This window comes from Salvelinus fontinalis, unplaced genomic scaffold (genome assembly GCF_029448725.1).
Source record: "Salvelinus fontinalis isolate EN_2023a unplaced genomic scaffold, ASM2944872v1 scaffold_0633, whole genome shotgun sequence".
In the NCBI taxonomy this organism is placed as follows: Eukaryota; Metazoa; Chordata; class Actinopteri; order Salmoniformes; family Salmonidae; genus Salvelinus; species Salvelinus fontinalis.
Window position 1 is genome coordinate 20,181 of NW_026600842.1, and position 17,709 is coordinate 37,889.

The following is a 17,709-nucleotide window of genomic DNA, read 5'->3' on the forward strand; positions in this document are numbered from 1 at the left end:
ACGAATCATTTAAAACAACCACTTTTGCCTTGTGAAAACAAGCTAAATGCCGCCATCTAGAGGCCATGTGTAGTTATTCACACATTATTAGTAGTGGCATTGTTGGCCTGAATTAAGAGTTTTTGCAATTTCTGAAATAGATTTATCGTTTTCTCTTCAATGACCATATTGTTAATTTGAGATTATAATATGGCACATGTATCATCTATATTGTTGATTTAAGTCATCACCTTATTATCGCAAACATTCCTGTTTGTACAACTATGACGTATGATGAACAATATACAGGCTACTTCCGGACTGAATCTACTTACAATTGAGAAAGAGGGCAGAGCTCGAGCGGCACATTCTATGTTCTTTGTTGTATTATAGAAATGTTTTGTCCGTGGTGATATTGTCTATATAAATCACGCAGGTTTTTTTGCTTGTGGCACGTCCGATACAGCTCATTCTGGAAAGGACCCGAGATAAGCGCAAGGCACAGTGCAGACGGTAGGCTAATTAAAATGCATCTTTGTCTCGCATGAGCATCCTTATTAGCCGGCACCCAATGTAGGCCAAGACTATCTAACGGTTAAAAATGTGTTCTGGTCATTGTGTGAAAACCTAGGCGCACCACGATTTTAACTGGAGAATACATGGTTTTACTGGTGACGGGGAGAACAATCTTGAAGAGAGATTTATTCAATGTGCTGCAAATATAGCAAAACATGTTCAATGTATTTACAGCGTAATAAGCCTACCATGGCATCCAGGGCCATTGCCTTTTCGTTTTTATTCATTCATTGGTTGTTGTTATAATAGGCTAGTCCACACTGTCAAATACTGCATGATGTACAGTATTTGGAATGCATTATATCAACATTTCTCGACCATCATGCCATAGGCTACAATCCTCATTTCTGTTTGTCTTGTTGTGCATGCCTCGTCTGCTCGGTCATCCATCAGGATTTTAAATAAAGTTATTTCTTTGTCTCATAGTGTTTTGTCATTTTATTTATGTTTTGCATGACGTTCCCACTTCTAATTTTCATAATTTAATAGCACCTACTTACTGATCATGCAGGCAAAGAAAATATTTGTACGTTGTTCATTTAGTATCAAATGTATCATTTTCTTTCAAAATGTACTTGCCACTTTCCAATGTAATAGCTGCATCTTTGGGAGTTGTATGTCCTTGGCTCCTAGTGCTGTAAATAGTTCCATCCATATAATTAGAATCAATTATATTCCATTCTCACTATGCTTTGTCAATCCAATCATACAATTTCATGTAAAATTAAACATTCCAACCATTCGCCCATACATTAGTTTGTGTTTCCGGCATTGATAGATACACAATGACACCGATACAGAGATTAAAGTTATAGGTGGACATCAAATCAAATTTTATTAGTCACATACACATGGTTAGCAGATGTTAATGCGAGTGTAGCGAAATGCTTGTGCTTCTAGTTCCGACAATGCAGTAATAACAAGTAATCTAACCTAACAATTCCGCAACTACTACCTTATACACGCAAGTGTAAAGGGATAAAGAATATGTACATAGAGATATATGAATGAGTGATGGTACAGAACGGCATAGGCAATGGTGCAGTACATGGTATAGAGTACGGTATATACCTATGAGATGAGTACTGTAGGGTATGTAAACATAAAGTGGCATAGTTTAAAGTGGCTAGTGGTCCATGTATTACATAAGATGGCAAGATGCAGTAGATGATATAGAGTACAGTATATACATATACATAAGAGATGTGTAATGTAGGGTATGTAAACATTATATTAGGTGGCATTGTTTAAAGTGGCTGGTGGTACATTTTTACATAATTTCCATCAATTCCCATTTTTAAAGTGGCTGGAGTTGAGTCAGTATGTTGGCAGCGGCCGCTAAATGTTAGTGGTGGCTGTTTAACAGTCTGATGGCCTTGAGATAGAAGCTGTTTTTCAGTCTCTCGGTCCCTGCTTGGATGCACCTGTACTGACCTCGCCTTCTGGATGATAGCGGGGTGAACAGGCAGTGGCTTGGGTGGTTGTTGTCCTTGATGATCTTTATGGCCTTCCTGTGACATCGGGTGGTGTAGGTGTCCTGGAGGGCATGATACTGATACAGAGATTAAACCTATAGGTGGACATGGCACTGATACAGAGATTAAACCTATAGGTGGACATGATACTGATACAGAGATTAAACCTATAGGTGGACATGATACTGATACAGAGATTAAACCTATAGGTGGACATGATACTGATACAGAGATTAAACCTATAAGTGGACATGGCACTGATACAGAGATTAAACCTATAGGTGGACATGACACTGATACAGAGATTAAACCTATAGGTGGACATGATACTGATACAGAGATTAAACCTATAGGTGGACATGGCACTGATACAGAGATTAAACCTATAGGTGGACATGACACTGATACAGAGATTAAACTCATAGGTGGACATGATACTGATACAGAGATTAAACCTATAGGTGGACATGATACTGATACAGAGATTAAACCTATAGGTGGACATGACACTGATACAGAGATTAAACCTATAGGTGGACATGATACTGATACAGAGATTAAACCTATAGGTGGACATGATACTGATACAGAGATTAAACCTATAGGCGGACATGATACTGATACAGAGATTAAACCTATAGGTAGACATGGCACTGATACAGAGATTAAACCTATAGGTGGACATGATACTGATACAGAGATTAAACCTATAGGTGGACATGATACTGATACAGAGATTAAACCTATAGGTGGACATGATACTGATACAGAGATTAAACCTATAGGCGGACATGATACTGATACAGAGATTAAACCTATAGGTAGACATGATACTGATACAGAGATTAAACCCATAGATGGACATGATACAGAGATTAAACCTATAGGCGGACATGATACTGATACAGAGATTAAACCCATAGATGGACATGATACTGATACAGAGATTAAACCTATAGGCGGACATGATACTGATACAGAGATTAAACCTATAGACGGACATGATACTGATACAGAGATTAAACCTATAGACGGACATGATACTGATACAGAGATTAAACCTATATTTATTTAATTTAACCAGGCAAGTCAGTTAAGAACAATTTCTAATTTACAATGACTGCCTACCAAATGGCAAAAGGCCTCCTGCGGGGACGGTGGCTGGGATTAAAAATGTAAAATAAATAAAATATGAATATAGGACACAACACACATCACGACAAGAGAGACAACACAACACTACATAGAGAGAGACGTAGGTGGACATGATGCTGTGCACAACCCCTGGATTGATGTGTAATCAACTTTAATGGTAGTATTGAAGGGTTTTGTAGAACACCTATGTTTAGTGCTAGAAAGGGTATTGTTAAACTTGTCTACCAGCCAGCTTTCTGAACCTACAGTCCCAGTCAAAGGGACACACCTACTCATTCAAGGGTTTTTCTTTATTTTTTACAATTTTCTACATTGTAAAATAATAGTGAAGACATCAACACTATAAAATAACACATATGGAATCATGTAGTAACCAAAGAAGTGTTAAACAAATCAAAATATATATTAAATAAGAATATGTTCCTAACTGACTTGCGTAGTTACATAAAGGTTCAACAAAAATATAAAATTATGATAATTCCGTTATCCATGCTGTTCTGTAGCCTGGTCCCAGGTCTGTTGTCTCCTTCTGTAGCCTGGTCCCAGGTCTGTTGTCTCCTTCTGTAGCCTGGTCCCAGATCTGTTGTCTCCTTCTGTAGCCTGGTCCCAGATCTGATGTCTCCTTCTATAGCCTGGTCCCAGATCTGTTGTCTCCTTCCATAGCCTGGTCACAGGTCTGTTGTCTCCTTCTGTAGCCTGGTCCCAGATCTGTTGACTCCTTCTATAGCCTGGTCCCAGGTCTGTTGTCTCCTTCTATAGCCTGGTCCCAGGTCTGTTGTCTCTTTCTGTAGCCTGGAAAATATCTTCTGTAGATCTGGAAAGATCTGTTGTCTCCTTCTGTAGCCTGGTCCCAGGTCTGTTGTCTCCTTCTGTAGCCTGGTCCCCGATCTGTTGTCTCCTTCTGTAGCCTGGTCCCAGATCTGTTGTCTCCTTCTGTAGCCTGGTCTCAGATCTGTTGTCTCCTTCTGTAGCCTGGTCACAGGTCTGTTGTCTCCTTCTGTAGCCTGGTCCCAGATCTGTTGACTCCTTCTATAGCCTGGTCCCAGGTCTGTTGTCTCCTTCTATAGCCTGGTCCCAGGTCTGTTGTCTCTTTCTGTAGCCTGGAAAATATCTTCTGTAGATCTGGAAAGATCTGTTGTCTCCTTCTGTAGCCTGGTCCCAGGTCTGTTGTCTCCTTCTGTAGCCTGGTCCCCGATCTGTTGTCTCCTTCTGTAGCCTGGTCCCAGATCTGTTGTCTCCTTCTGTAGCCTGGTCCCAAAACTGTCTGTGCTCTTGCCAACTCATTTGCTCATTGTCAAGCCAAACACACATGACAAGGAAGGACAAGGAGTTGGCATGTTAGCACAAACAGACTGGCACTCAGGCTAGCAGTTCTCATAGAGAATTGGTCCTACTGTGTTGTATGTATCAACATGCAGAATGAACCAGGCTAACTGCTGTATGTATCAACATGCAGAATGAACCAGGCTAACTGCTGTATGTATCAACATGGAGAATGAACCAGGCTAACTGCTGTATGTATCAACATGGAGAATGAACCAGGCTAACTGTTGTATGTATCAACATGCAGAATGAACCAGGCTAACTGCTGTATGTATCAACATACAGAATGAACCAGGCTAACTGCTGTATGTATCAACATACAGAATGAACCAGGCTAACTGCTGTATGTATCAACAGGCAGATTGCTGCTTTCTTATCTATCTAGTAGGACGAAGATGTCTGACAAAAGTGACCTGAAAGCTGAGCTGGAGCGAAAGAAACAGAGGCTAGCTCAAATACGAGAGGAGAAGAAGAGAAAGGAGGAGGAGAGGAAAAGGAAAGAGGTGAGGAGACATCTCTATTAATTTGAATGTGATGTGAACTTCTTTGTTTTAGTTCAGCATCTCAAATGAGGATGAATAGAGCATTTCTACAACAGGTTATAAGAAGTCTGATTTGGGTTGGTAGTGTTTCTGGAGTCTTTGTGGAACTACACTGGCTCCGATCCAAATGACACCCTATTCCTTAATAGTGCACTTTAAAATGCACTCTATTCCCTATATAGTGCACTTCAAATGACACCCTATTCCCTATATAGTGCACTTCAAATGACACCATATTCCTTATATAGTGCACTTCAAAAAGCACCCTATTCCCTATATAGTGCACTTCAAATTGCACCCTATTCCCTATATAATGCACTTCAAATAACACCCTATTCCCTATTATAATGCACTTCAAATAACACCCTATTCCCTAGATAATGCACTACTTTTGGCCAGTGCACCACGTAGGGGATAGGGTGCTATTTGGCACAGAGACAGTGAAACTGAAGTTCTCCCCAACATCTGTTCAGTCTGAGAGTCTGCAGCAGAAAACAGAGAATGTCTCTGAAGATTCTGACTTGGACCGCAAACGAAGAGAGACGGAGGCGCTGCTGCAGAGTATTGGGATCTCACCAGAACCACCATTAGGTATACCAGTCATATCCTTATTGCTTTCTGAGATCATCCTATCCTACCATCCTACTGACCGTTCTGAGATCATCCTACCCTACCATCCTACTGACCGTTCTGAGATCATCCTACCCTACCAGTGTACTGACCATTCTGAGATCATCCTACCCTACCATTGTACTGACCATTCTGAGATCATTCTATCCTACCATTGTACTGACCATTCTGAGATCATTCTATCCTACCATTGTACTGACCATTCTGAGATCATTCTACCCTACCATCCTACTGACCTTTCTGAGATCATCCTACCCTACCAGTGTACTGACCATTCTGAGATCATCCTACCCTACCATTGTACTGACCATTCTGAGATCATTCTACCCTACCATCCTACTGACCTTTCTGAGATCATCCTACCCTAGTGTATCTTGTGGTAATGGTCTCCATACAAAAATAAATCATGTCATGAAATGATCTTCAGTTTACACTATATCATATATTCAAACGAATAATTTACATTATTAATTGACTCAAATGTTTTCCTTTATGGTAAAAGCACATTAAAATTCCATTGTGTCATTGCCAAAAGCTTAGTGATAAAAACTCAGTGATTTGGTTGGCAGGGTTATATATTCATGGCTTTGATGCCAGCTCTCTTTTTGAATGAAGATGTATTTTAAGAGACGACTGCAGGTGTGAATCTATGTATTCAGTTCAGATGGTTAGTTTGATACGATATGTCAACACATTGAAAGATTTCACACTAGTTTGGCGGTCGTGCATTATTATGTCACAAACCAGTTGGGTTTCCATCAGAAAGTAGGTTTGACCATTTTTCCCCCTCTTTTCTTGTGAATTCTTCTTCCTTTGCTTTGAACCATTTCAATCCATCCTGTTGATTTGGAACCCTTCTGGTTTGGCTGTGGGGGTCTGACTGCTGGCCACCAGTGCAGCCTCTGCAGCTCTTAACATGGGATACCTGTTATTTTCATTATTTAGTCCCAACCCCTATGTCTCCCTCTTCACAATCAGTGAGCACCACCAGTGATGCTGGCAGCCAGGAGTCTGTAGATGGAGGGGCAGTGGGAAGGTATGGAACATGCTCTTTACTCTATCACACACACACACACCGACACACACCGACACACACACACACACACACACACCGACACACACACACACACACACACACCGACACACCGACACACACACACACACACACACACACACACACACACACACACACACACACACACACACACACACACACACACACACACACACACACACACACACACACACACACAAACTGCTATCAGATGTAGTATTGATGTCATGGAAAATGTTCACTGTTACAAACAAGCAGAAGGTATTTTAGTACTGTTCAATTATTTTCTATATGAACACATAGACAAATGGATGTACAGCTGGAAAGAATTGGTATTGGCATTCTATACAACAACAACAAGGTATATTGTATGCTAAAAGCTTCTCTCTTTGGTTCTAACAATTTGTAAATGTTAGTTTATCAATGTAGCTAACGTCATGAACATATGACATTGAACATGAGAACTGTGGAAATGTCTACGTCCCAAATGGCACTCTATTCCCTAACAGTAAATAATATAGTGCACTACTTTTGACAAGGGCCCATAGGACTTCTGGTCAAAAGTAGTTCACTATGTAGGGAAAAGGGGTGCCATTTGGGACTCAGACAATGTATATGTGCACAGTGGCACAGAGTATCTGATGTTTATCCCTTCTCTTTTCATCTTGTAATGGGACATCAGATATAGGTAAGAACCAGAGTCCATGTACTAGTGATTATGGAGAAGATGTTTCTGTTCAGGGAGACTTCAGTGTCTTCGTGCAGTGACATCAGTTGATTATGTGACATCAGTGACATCAGTTGATGATGTGACATCAGTTGATGATGTGACATCAGTTGATTATGTGACATCAGTTGATTTTGTGACATCAGTTGATTATGTGACATCAGTTGATTTTGTGACATCAGTTGATTTTGTGACATCAGTTGATTATGTGACATCAGTTGATTTTGTGACATCAGTTGATTATGTGACATCAGTTGATTTTGTGACATCAGTTGATTATGTGACATCAGTTGATTATGTGACATCAGTTGATTTTGTGACATCAGTTGATTATGTGACATCAGTTGATTATGTGATATCAGTTGATTATATGACATCAGTGACAGCAGTGGAACTGTGAATGTAACTTCTATTGAGGCAGTGGAACTGTGAATGTAACTTCTATTGAGGCAGTGGAACTGTGAATGTGTCTCTGTCCAAAATTCCCTCCTATTCCCCATATAGTCAACTATTCTTGACCAGAGCCCTATGAGCCCTGGTCAAAATGTGTGGCCTACTACATAGAAAATAGCGTGGCATTTGGGATCCATCCTGTGTTTTGTTTAATGTTAGTTTTGCGTACACACTGTCATGCATGAATTCATATGTTCTAAAAGTGATGTCCCTTGAGTTGATGTATGGACTCATTTGTGTTGTTTTGGCGCCCCCCTGCTGCTGTGTTTAGGACCCTGCAGTGGGACACGGACCCCTCTGCTCTCCAGCTGCAGGCAGACTCTGAGCTGGGGTAAGTCTTTCCTCTTGATTATGCTCCCAAATGGCACCCTATTCCCTATATAGTGCACTACTTTTGACCAGAGCGCATAGGACTTACACAAAGGTTATATTTTTCTTGACTGATAGCAGAGTGTTCCCTGTATGTCTTCTAAATTTATTTATTCCATCTTTCAGGCGCAGGATGCACAGACTTGGAGCGTCAAAAATAGTACAGATCGACTTCGTTCCCAAAGAGCTTGTGACCTACACTAAAGAGACCCAGACTCCTTCAGCAGCACATCAATCTGAAGGTAATGAATATTGCGTTGGATGTTGAGTTGACTCTTGAATTTGAGTTGACTCTTGAAGTTGACTCTTGAGTTGACTCTTAAAGAACTCTTGAAGTTGACTCTTGAGTTGACTCTTAAAGAACTCTTGAGTTGACTCTTGAAGTTGACGCTTGAAGTTGACTCTTTAGTTGACACTCGAAGTAGACTCTTGAAGTTGACTCTTGAAGTTGACGCTTGAAGTTGACGCTTGAAGTTGACTCTTGAAGTTGACTCTTGAGTTGACACTTGAAGTAGACTGTTGAAGTTGACTGTTGAAATGTATACTTTTAATGTAGAGCTCTAGGTTGGTTAGTATGAATGGGTATGGTTGATATTTTCAACATGCTCTCTCCCCACAGAGTGAAAGAATGTTGAAGCCTATGTTGTATGTATGTGTGTAACACAGGAGGTTGGTGGAACCTTAATTGGGGAGGACTGGCTCGTGGTAATGACTGGAGTGGAATCAGTGGAATGGTATCACATACATCATACACATGGTTTCCATGGTTTCCAGGTGTTTGATTCCTATCCATTTGCTCCGTTCTGGACGTTATTATGAGCCGTTCTCCTCTCAGCAGCCTCCTGTAGTGTAGAACATAAAACACGTCTTTCCTCCCAGAAGAAGAAGAGGATGAGGAGAGCAGTGAGCCTAAAGCTTCCCCTCAGACTGACCAGCCGGAAGAGGAAGTAGAGGCAGAGGACAGTAAAGAGGGTAATAATGACTTTATGTTCTTCTTTAACACACTGCTGTTAGGAAAAGCACTCACAACCTCTGAGGTGACTTGTTGCATAGCTAAACATATACAACCAACATATATCCTCAACACTGGTATCACAATGTGGGTGATCCCTCTCAGCCCATCCCAGAGAGCTGACGGAGGAGGAGAGGGAACAGATCCTCCACTCAGAGGACTTCCTGGTGTTCTTTGAGCGGTCGGTCTCTGTGGTGGAGCGGGCGCTGGCCGAGGAGGGAGACATCTTCTTCGACTACAGCGGCCGGGACCTGGAGGACAAAGAAGGGTGAGAACATTGAGCATGGGCGTGTCCCAAATGGCACTCTGATCCCTATGTAGTGCACTACGTTTGACCAAGGTCCATAGGGCTCATCAGCTCATCACAGCTTTGTACTGAATTTCCATTAATAAAAAAATGTAAAACTGAAAAGTCACAGTTATTGCAGGATATCCAAGGAATAGGGCCATTTAGGATGCACACCATGTTCCCTGTTGATGGATGTTATGGGAGGAATAAGTACACATTACACTGGAGTAGCACTGGAGTAGCACTGGAGTAGAACTGGATTAATACTGAGTAGAACTGGAGGGGCACTGGATTAATACTGAGTAGAACTGGAGTAGAACTGGAGTAGCACTGTAATAGAACTGGAGTATAACTGGATTAGAACTGGAGGGGCACTGGAGGGGCACTGGAGTAGCACTGGAGTAGAACTGGAGTAGCACTGGAGTAGCACTGGAGTAGAACTGGAGTAGCACTGGAGTAGAACTGGAGTAGAACCTGAGTAGCACTGGAGTAGCACTGGAGTAGAACTGGAGTAGCACTGGAGTAGCACTGGAGTAGAACTGGAGGGGCACTGGAGTAGCACTGGAGTAGAACTGGATTAGAACTGGAGTAGAACCTGAGTAGCACCGTAGTAGAACCGGAGTAGAACCGGATTAGAACCGGAGTAGCACTGGAGTATAACTGGAGTAGAACCTGAGTAGCACCGTAGTAGAACCGGAATAGAACTGGATTAGAACTGGAGTAGCACTGGAGTAGAACTGGAGTAGAACTGGAGTAGAACCGGAGTAGAACTGGAGTAGCACTGGAGTAGAACTGGAGTAGCACTGGAGTAGAACTGGAGTAGCACTGGAGTAGCACTGGAGTAGCACTGGAGTAGAACTGGAGGGGCACTGGAGTAGCACTGGAGTAGAACTGGATTAGAACTGGAGTAGAACCTGAGTAGCACCGTAGTAGAACCGGATTAGAACTGGAGTAGCACTGGAGTATAACTGGAGTAGAACCTGAGTAGCACCGTAGTAGAACCGGAATAGAACTGGATTAGAACTGGAGTAGCACTGGAGTAGAACCGGAGTAGAACTGGAGTAGAACTGGAGTAGAACCGGAGTAGAACTGGAGTAGCACTGGAATAGAACTGGAGTAGCACTGGAGTAGCACTGGAGTAGAACTGGAGTGGAACTGGATTAGAACTGGAATATAACTGGAGTAGCACCGGAGTAGAACCGGAGTAGAACCGGAGTAGAACTGGAGTAGAACTGGAGTTGAACTGGAGTAGAACCGGAGTAGAACCGGAGTAGAACCGGAGTTGAACTGGAGTAGAACTGGAGTAGAACTGGAGTCGCACTGGAGTAGAACTGGAGTTGAACTGGAGTAGAACTGGAGTAGAACTGGAGTTGAACTGGATTAGAACTGGAGTAGGACTGGAGTAGAACTGGAGTAGAACTGGAGTAGAACCTGAGTAGCACCGTAGTAGAACTGGAGTTGAACTGGAGTAGCACTGGAGTAGCACTGGAGTAGAACTGGAGTAGCACTGGAGTAGAACTGGAGTTGAACTGGAGTAGAACTGGAGTGGAACTGGATCGAACATCTTTCCCATTTCCCTTTCTGTCCTATCAGGGACATGCAAGGTGGATCCAATCTGTCTTTCAACCGTGTGTTCCATGACGATCACTGGTCCAAACACCGAGTAGTCACCTGCTTAGACTGGTCCCCACAGGTACAATGGAACTTTCTCCCAGTTTAGAACATATCTGATGCATCTACTTCCTTAATTTCCTTTATGTGTCTATGTCAAGACCACAGAACTAGAATGAATGCCACTTTGAGTGCACCCCTGAGTTTACAGTCATGGTCAGAGGTTCCAAGCCCGTTCTGTTCATTCCATTTCTATGGTCAAGACAGAAGAAGAAGACTTGGTTGAAGTAACAATCCAGTCCTGTTCTATACTATATTGTGTCTTTGCAGTACCCTGAACTGATGGTGGCCTCTTACAACAGCAACGAGGATGCTCCACACGAGCCTGATGGGATAGCGCTGGTGTGGAACATGAAGTTCAAGAAGACCACTCCAGAGTATACATTTCACTGCCAGGTCAGCAGCTGTTTGTTGATCTGATGTGACGTAAGACTGATGCTTGAGAGAGGATGGATGACATTTCATCATACAACGGTGAAGTCATTTTACTTGCTAACATTTAGAACCACAAGTTAAAAACATAATGGAAGGGAATATATTGTTAAATATCACACGATATAATGGCAGGCGGCCTAGTGGTTAGAGCGTTGTAGCAGCAGCGTGACTGTGTCTTTAAGTCCCAGTATTAGTAGCAGTGTGACTGTGTCTTTAAGTCCCAGTATTAGCAGCAGCGTGACTGTGTCTTTAAGTCCCAGTATTAGTAGCAGCTTGACTGTGTCTTTAAGTCCCAGTATTAGCAGCAGTGTGACTGTGTCTTTAAGTCCCAGTATTAGCAGCAGTGTGACGGTTTCTTTAAGTCCCAGTATTAGCAGCAGCTTGACTGTGTCTTTAAGTCCCAGTATTAGCAGCAGTGTGACTGTGTCTTTAAGTCCCAGTATTAGTAGCAGTGTGACTGTGTCTTTAAGTCCCAGTATTAGCAGCAGCGTGACTGTGTCTTTAAGTCCCAGTATTAGCAGCAGCTTGACTGTGTCTTTAAGTCCCAGTATTAGCAGCAGTGTGACTGTGTCTTTAAGTCCCAGTATTAGCAGCAGCTTGACTGTGTCTTTAAGTCCCAGTATTAGCAGCAGCTTGACTGTGTCTTTAAGTCCCAGTATTAGCAGCAGCTTGACTGTGTCTTTAAGTCCCAGTAGCCTAGTGGTTAGAGCGTTGGACCAGTAACCGAAAGGTTGCTAGATTGAATCCCTGAGCTGACAAGGTAAAAATCTATCGTTCTGCCCCCACTGTTCCTAGGTCCTCATTGTAAATAAGAATTTGTTCTTAACTGACTTGCCTAGTTAAATAAAGGTAAAATAAAAACTAACATGGTTTAACTAGATTCAAATAATTATTATATTGTTCTAGGTAGTTTTGCTGTATATTGGCCATCTCATGTTACTCTCTCTCTCTATCGCTCTCTCTATTTCTGTCTCTGCCTCCTCTGGTTATCTGCCTCTCTCTCTTTCTCTCTCTCTGTCTTTCTCTCTGTCTCTTTCTCACTTCTCTCTCTCTCTTTCTCTCTCTCTGTCTTTCTCTCTGTCTCTTTCTCACTTCTCTTTCTCCCTCTTTCTCTCTCTCTCTCTCTCTCGCTCTGTCTTTCTGTCTCTCTCTCTCTCTCTCTCTCTCTGTCTCTCCCTCTTTCTCTCTCTCTCTCTTTCTATATCCCCCCCCCCCCCCTCTCTCTCTCTCTCTGTCTCAGTCGTCAGTGATGTCTGTGGGCTTTGCTCAGTTCCATCCTAACCTGGTGGTGGGGGGAACGTACTCTGGACAGATTGTGTTGTGGGATAACCGTAGTCACAGGAGGACCCCCGTCCAGAGGACCCCTCTGTCTGCTGCGGCACACACTGTAAGTTAACAGACACCTCCCTCCACACATTGTAAACCAACAGACACCTCCTCCACACACTGTAAACTAACAGACACCTCCCTCCACACACTGTAAGTTATCAGACACCTCCCTCCACACACTGTAAACTAACAGACACCTCCCTCCACACACTGTAAGTTAACAGACACCTCCTCCACACACTGTAAACTAACAGACACCTCCTCCACACACTGTAAACTAACAGACACCTCCCTCCACACACTGTAAGTTAACAGACACCTCCCTCCACACACTGTAAACTAACAGACACCTCCTCCACACACTGTAAACTAACAGACACCTCCCTCCACACACTGTAAGTTAACAGACACCTCCCTCCACACACTGTAAACTAACAGACACCTCCCTCCACACACTGTAAACTAACAGAAACCTCCCTCTACACACTGTAAACTAACAGACACCTCCCTCTACACACTGTAAGCTAACAGACACATCCCTCCACACACTGTAAACTAACAGACACCTCCCTCCACACACTGTAAGCTAACAGACACCCCCCTCCACACAATGTAAACTAACAGACACCTCCCTCCACACACTGTAAACTAACAGACACCTCCCTCCACACACTGTAAACTAACAGACACCTCCCTCCACACACTGTAAACTAACAGACACCTCCCTCCACACACTGTAAACTAACAGACACCCCCCTCCACACAATGTAAACTAACAGACACCTCCCTCCACACAATGTAAACTAACAGACACCTCCCTCCACACACTGTAAACTAACAGACACCTCCCTCCACACACTGTAAACTAACAGACACCTCCCTCCACACACTGTAAACTAACAGACACCTCCCTCCACACACTGTAAACTAACAGACACCTCACTCCACACACTGTAAACTAACAGACACCTCCCTCCACACACTGTAAACTAACAGACACCTCCCTCCACACACTGTAAGTTAACAGACACCTCCCTCCACACACTGTAAACTAACAGACACCTCACTCCACACACTGTAAACTAACAGATACCTCACTCCACACAATGTAAGTTAACACACTGTAAGTTAACAGACACCTCCCTCTGCCTCTCATATACTCTACTGTAATGTGTTCATATCAGTGTGACCTCTGGGGCCGTATCAGACATTTAGAGTAGGAGTGTATCAGGTATCAGGTATCCCGTGTCCATGGAATCTTATTCATGGTCATCTGAAAACTCCTCCTCTCAGATGCTTCATATATACGGCCTCTGATCTCTGATTCAAGCTAGTTTGTTTGGCTTCTTTTTTTTTACTAATCTAATTCAAACAGATTTCAAACAGATTTGTGTTAACCTCGTCCCCAGGCCTCGTCCCCAGGCCAATTGCGTATAAGAAGCGTTGGGAAGAAGTGTCTGGGGAACAACATTAGATTTGTGGTAACATATCTAAGAACCCACTGTTCTTTCCTCTAGCACCCAGTGTACTGTGTGAACGTGGTGGGTACCCAGAACGCCAACAACCTGATAACAGTCTCTACTGATGGGAAGATGTGCTCCTGGAGTCTAGACATGCTCTCTCAGCCTCAGGTGAGCAGAGTGGCATAAGTCTGCTTCCCACCCTATTCCCTTCATAGTGCACTTCTTTTGACCAGGGTCCATTGGGTAGTAGTACACTATAAAGGGAATAGGGTGCCATTTGAGACGTATGTATCGCAATAAACTCCTATTAATTCTCCTCAGAGAATTTATCTAAATAAATTATTTCATTATATATTATTTTTTATCCATAAAGAAAATTACTAGTATTTGTCTTTGTTCCATGTTTATTGAGGTAAACTATATGAGCATGCATTTAACAGGAGAGTATGGAGCTGGTGTATAATAAGTCCAAGCCCGTAGCAGTAACAGGAATGGCCTTCCCTGCCGGAGATGTTAACAACTACGTGGTGGGAAGCGAGGAAGGGATGGTGTACTCTGCGTCCCGCCACGGCAGGTTAGTGAGCTGAGGCGCAACAGGGACAGTTATATAGAACATTAATGTGTCTTCACGTTTCCATAGAAACAGCACATGACACTGGGGGATGTGTGTAATGTCAATCTCTCACATGATCAATATTTTACAATGTTTTTTATGGTTACAAATGAATGCAACCTCATGAAGTTGATGTTATTTATGTTTCCAATGAAAACAGAGCAAGATGTTTGCGATATGTGTGTGTCCTTCGACCAACCAACCTACTATATCTGGAATGATAGCTTTATCTTAAGGCTCATTGAATGTACCTATGTGAAGGCCGTGTTATGTTGTTGTGTGCAGTAAAGCAGGTATAGCTGAGATGTTTGAGGGCCACCAGGGCCCAGTGACTGGGATCAGCTGCCATAACGCTGTGGGCACTGTCGACTTCTCACACCTCTTCATCACGTCCTCCTTTGACTGGACAGTAAAACTGTGGTCAATCAAGGTAAGACAAGTCACATTACTCTACTCAGGGTGTTATCCCTGTTCCCTGATCTACATTTTAAACTAACAATTACAAGATAGTTATAACTGCCACCTAAGGCCCCAAAGAACCCTCAGCAGTAGCAGCATTCTAGCGCTGTCTCCGTAGAATTACAATGTGTCTGTCTCTCTCTCCAGCACAACAAGCCACTGTACTCTTTTGAGGATAATGCAGACTATGTCTATGATGTCAGTTGGTCCCCTGTGCATCCGGCTCTCTTTGCCTCCGTGGATGGGATGGGTCGTTTGGACCTGTGGAACCTCAACAATGACACTGAGGTGAGTCACACAATCTCATTGGTTACTTAACTTACTTATGGCCCATCGTTCCTTTGGGAACATAGGTCATCGACGGCTCCTCTCCATCACACTCTGTTCTGGGCGGTCTCCTCCAGCTGGTTCCTCTCCATCACACTTTGTTCTGGGCAGTCTCCTCCAACTGGTTCCTCTCCATCACACTCTGTTCTGGGCAGTCTCCTCCAGCTGGTTCCTCTCCTACACACTCTGTTCTGGGCGGTCTCCTCCAGCTGGTTCCTCTCCACCACACTCTGTTCTGGGCGGTCTCCTCCAGCTGGTTCCTCTCCATCACACTCTGTTCTGGGCAGTCTCCTCCAGCTCGTTCTTCTCCGTGACGGTTTTTATTAGTTAATTGTTTACCACTGTACCACTTTCTTTTATCCTGGACTGGATGTGTATGATGCAGAATAGGATTTGATCATATTTCTACATTGCTATCTGTTGTTGGTATGTGGTTGTAAGATAATATGACACTTTTTTTTAAAAGGTGCCCACAGCGAGTGTGACGATCGAGGGGGCATGTGCTTTGAACCGTGTGAGATGGGCGTCGGGAGGCAGAGAGGTTGCCGTGGGTGACTCGGATGGGCGTGTCTGGATCTACGATGTGGGAGAGGTGAAATAATTAAGTCCATCATTTAAAGGGTTCTAACGATGAGAGAATGGGTGCTGTAGCTGAAACAAGATGGAACTCATGGCCTTGTTGTACTGCCTTGGATTCTTATTCACTTCTTTGCTGAAATGTGATACATTAGTTAGCCTACTGTTGTTTCTATCCAATTGTTTTTCTGTTTTTTTTCTTCATATATATGCTCATCCATATATTTTATACTTATATATTCTTATCCCATTCCTTTACTAGATTATGTGTATTGGAATTTGTTAGATATTACCTGTTAGATACTGCTGCCCTGTCGGATCTAGAAGCATAAGCATTTCGCTACACTCGCAATAACATCTGCTAACCATGTGTATGTGACCAATAACATTAGATTTGCTTTGATTTGATATGTGACTGACCGTGTTTGTCTCCTGTAGCTGGCAGTGCCACACCCTGAGGACTGGAGCCACTTCGCCCGCACCCTAGTTGAGATCCGCGCCAACCGCGGGGATGGAGAGGAGGAGGGGGCCGTGGAGCTGGCAGCCTGAAACCTTCTCACCCTCTCATCAATGGATGCAACGTTTCAGGACTGACAGCCTGATAACAGACATTTACAGATAACAAACCATCATTTACTGACGTAACAACAGCAGCATGCATGCTTTAGTGAGATTCAAGTCATTGTGATAGACTGACTCCAAGCTTATGCTCCATAGATGAAAGTAAGAAACACTGATTTGCCCGTGGGAACAGCTCTTCTTACTAGAGTTATTTATTTGTTATTGGTTAATTAAACAGTTGATATGTATATACTTGATATCAAAATCATATGGCTTGCAATGATAATGTGCTTATGGGTCTAACGTGGGTCTAAATGTTGGAGTGAGCTAGATATGATCCTTATATTATACTCATGAGGTTTAATGATCAGATTCCTGTGATCTGTTCATTTTGTTCTTTCTTCAAGGTCATAAAAGCTGCATTAATAACACATTGGATCATTGTTTTCTTAAGATATCCAAGTTAACCTTTAATACTGTTTTTAAGTAGCTTCGGGCTTTACAGTGCATCAGCATGATAATTCTTAAATTTTGGTTGCTGTTAAACAATTTTGTTTTGTTTTAAGAAATATGTCTAAAAATGTATGGCTTTTTGCTGTAAGGACAACAATTTACAATAAAATAAGGATAACTTAAATACTGAGGGGGATGTATGCCACAAATCTCACAGACCAGGCTATATGGGCTACTG

General features: G+C 42.8%; 1 protein-coding gene across 7 annotated transcripts; it reads left to right on the top strand.

Moving 5' to 3' along the window:
• Positions 1-39: 39 nt before the first annotated feature.
• On the top strand, positions 40-17,655 carry LOC129846869 (cytoplasmic dynein 1 intermediate chain 1-like). Of its 7 annotated transcripts, none has more exons than XM_055914653.1 (17): positions 40-492; positions 4,866-5,011; positions 5,524-5,641; positions 6,626-6,716; positions 8,186-8,245; positions 8,410-8,525; positions 9,163-9,255; positions 9,401-9,563; positions 11,178-11,277; positions 11,526-11,651; positions 12,931-13,077; positions 14,537-14,650; positions 14,923-15,056; positions 15,381-15,525; positions 15,702-15,842; positions 16,348-16,473; positions 16,896-17,655. In XM_055914653.1, exons 2-17 carry the CDS (start codon positions 4,904-4,906, stop codon positions 17,004-17,006), a joined length of 1,893 nt encoding a protein of 630 aa, XP_055770628.1. In that variant the 5' UTR covers positions 40-492; positions 4,866-4,903; the 3' UTR covers positions 17,007-17,655. The 7 variants fall into 7 exon arrangements, with proteins under 7 accessions (XP_055770628.1, XP_055770633.1, XP_055770634.1 ...); XM_055914658.1 differs by having other exon boundaries at positions 9,166-9,255; XM_055914659.1 differs by having other exon boundaries at positions 6,659-6,716.
• The last annotated feature ends 54 nt before the right edge of the window (positions 17,656-17,709 follow it).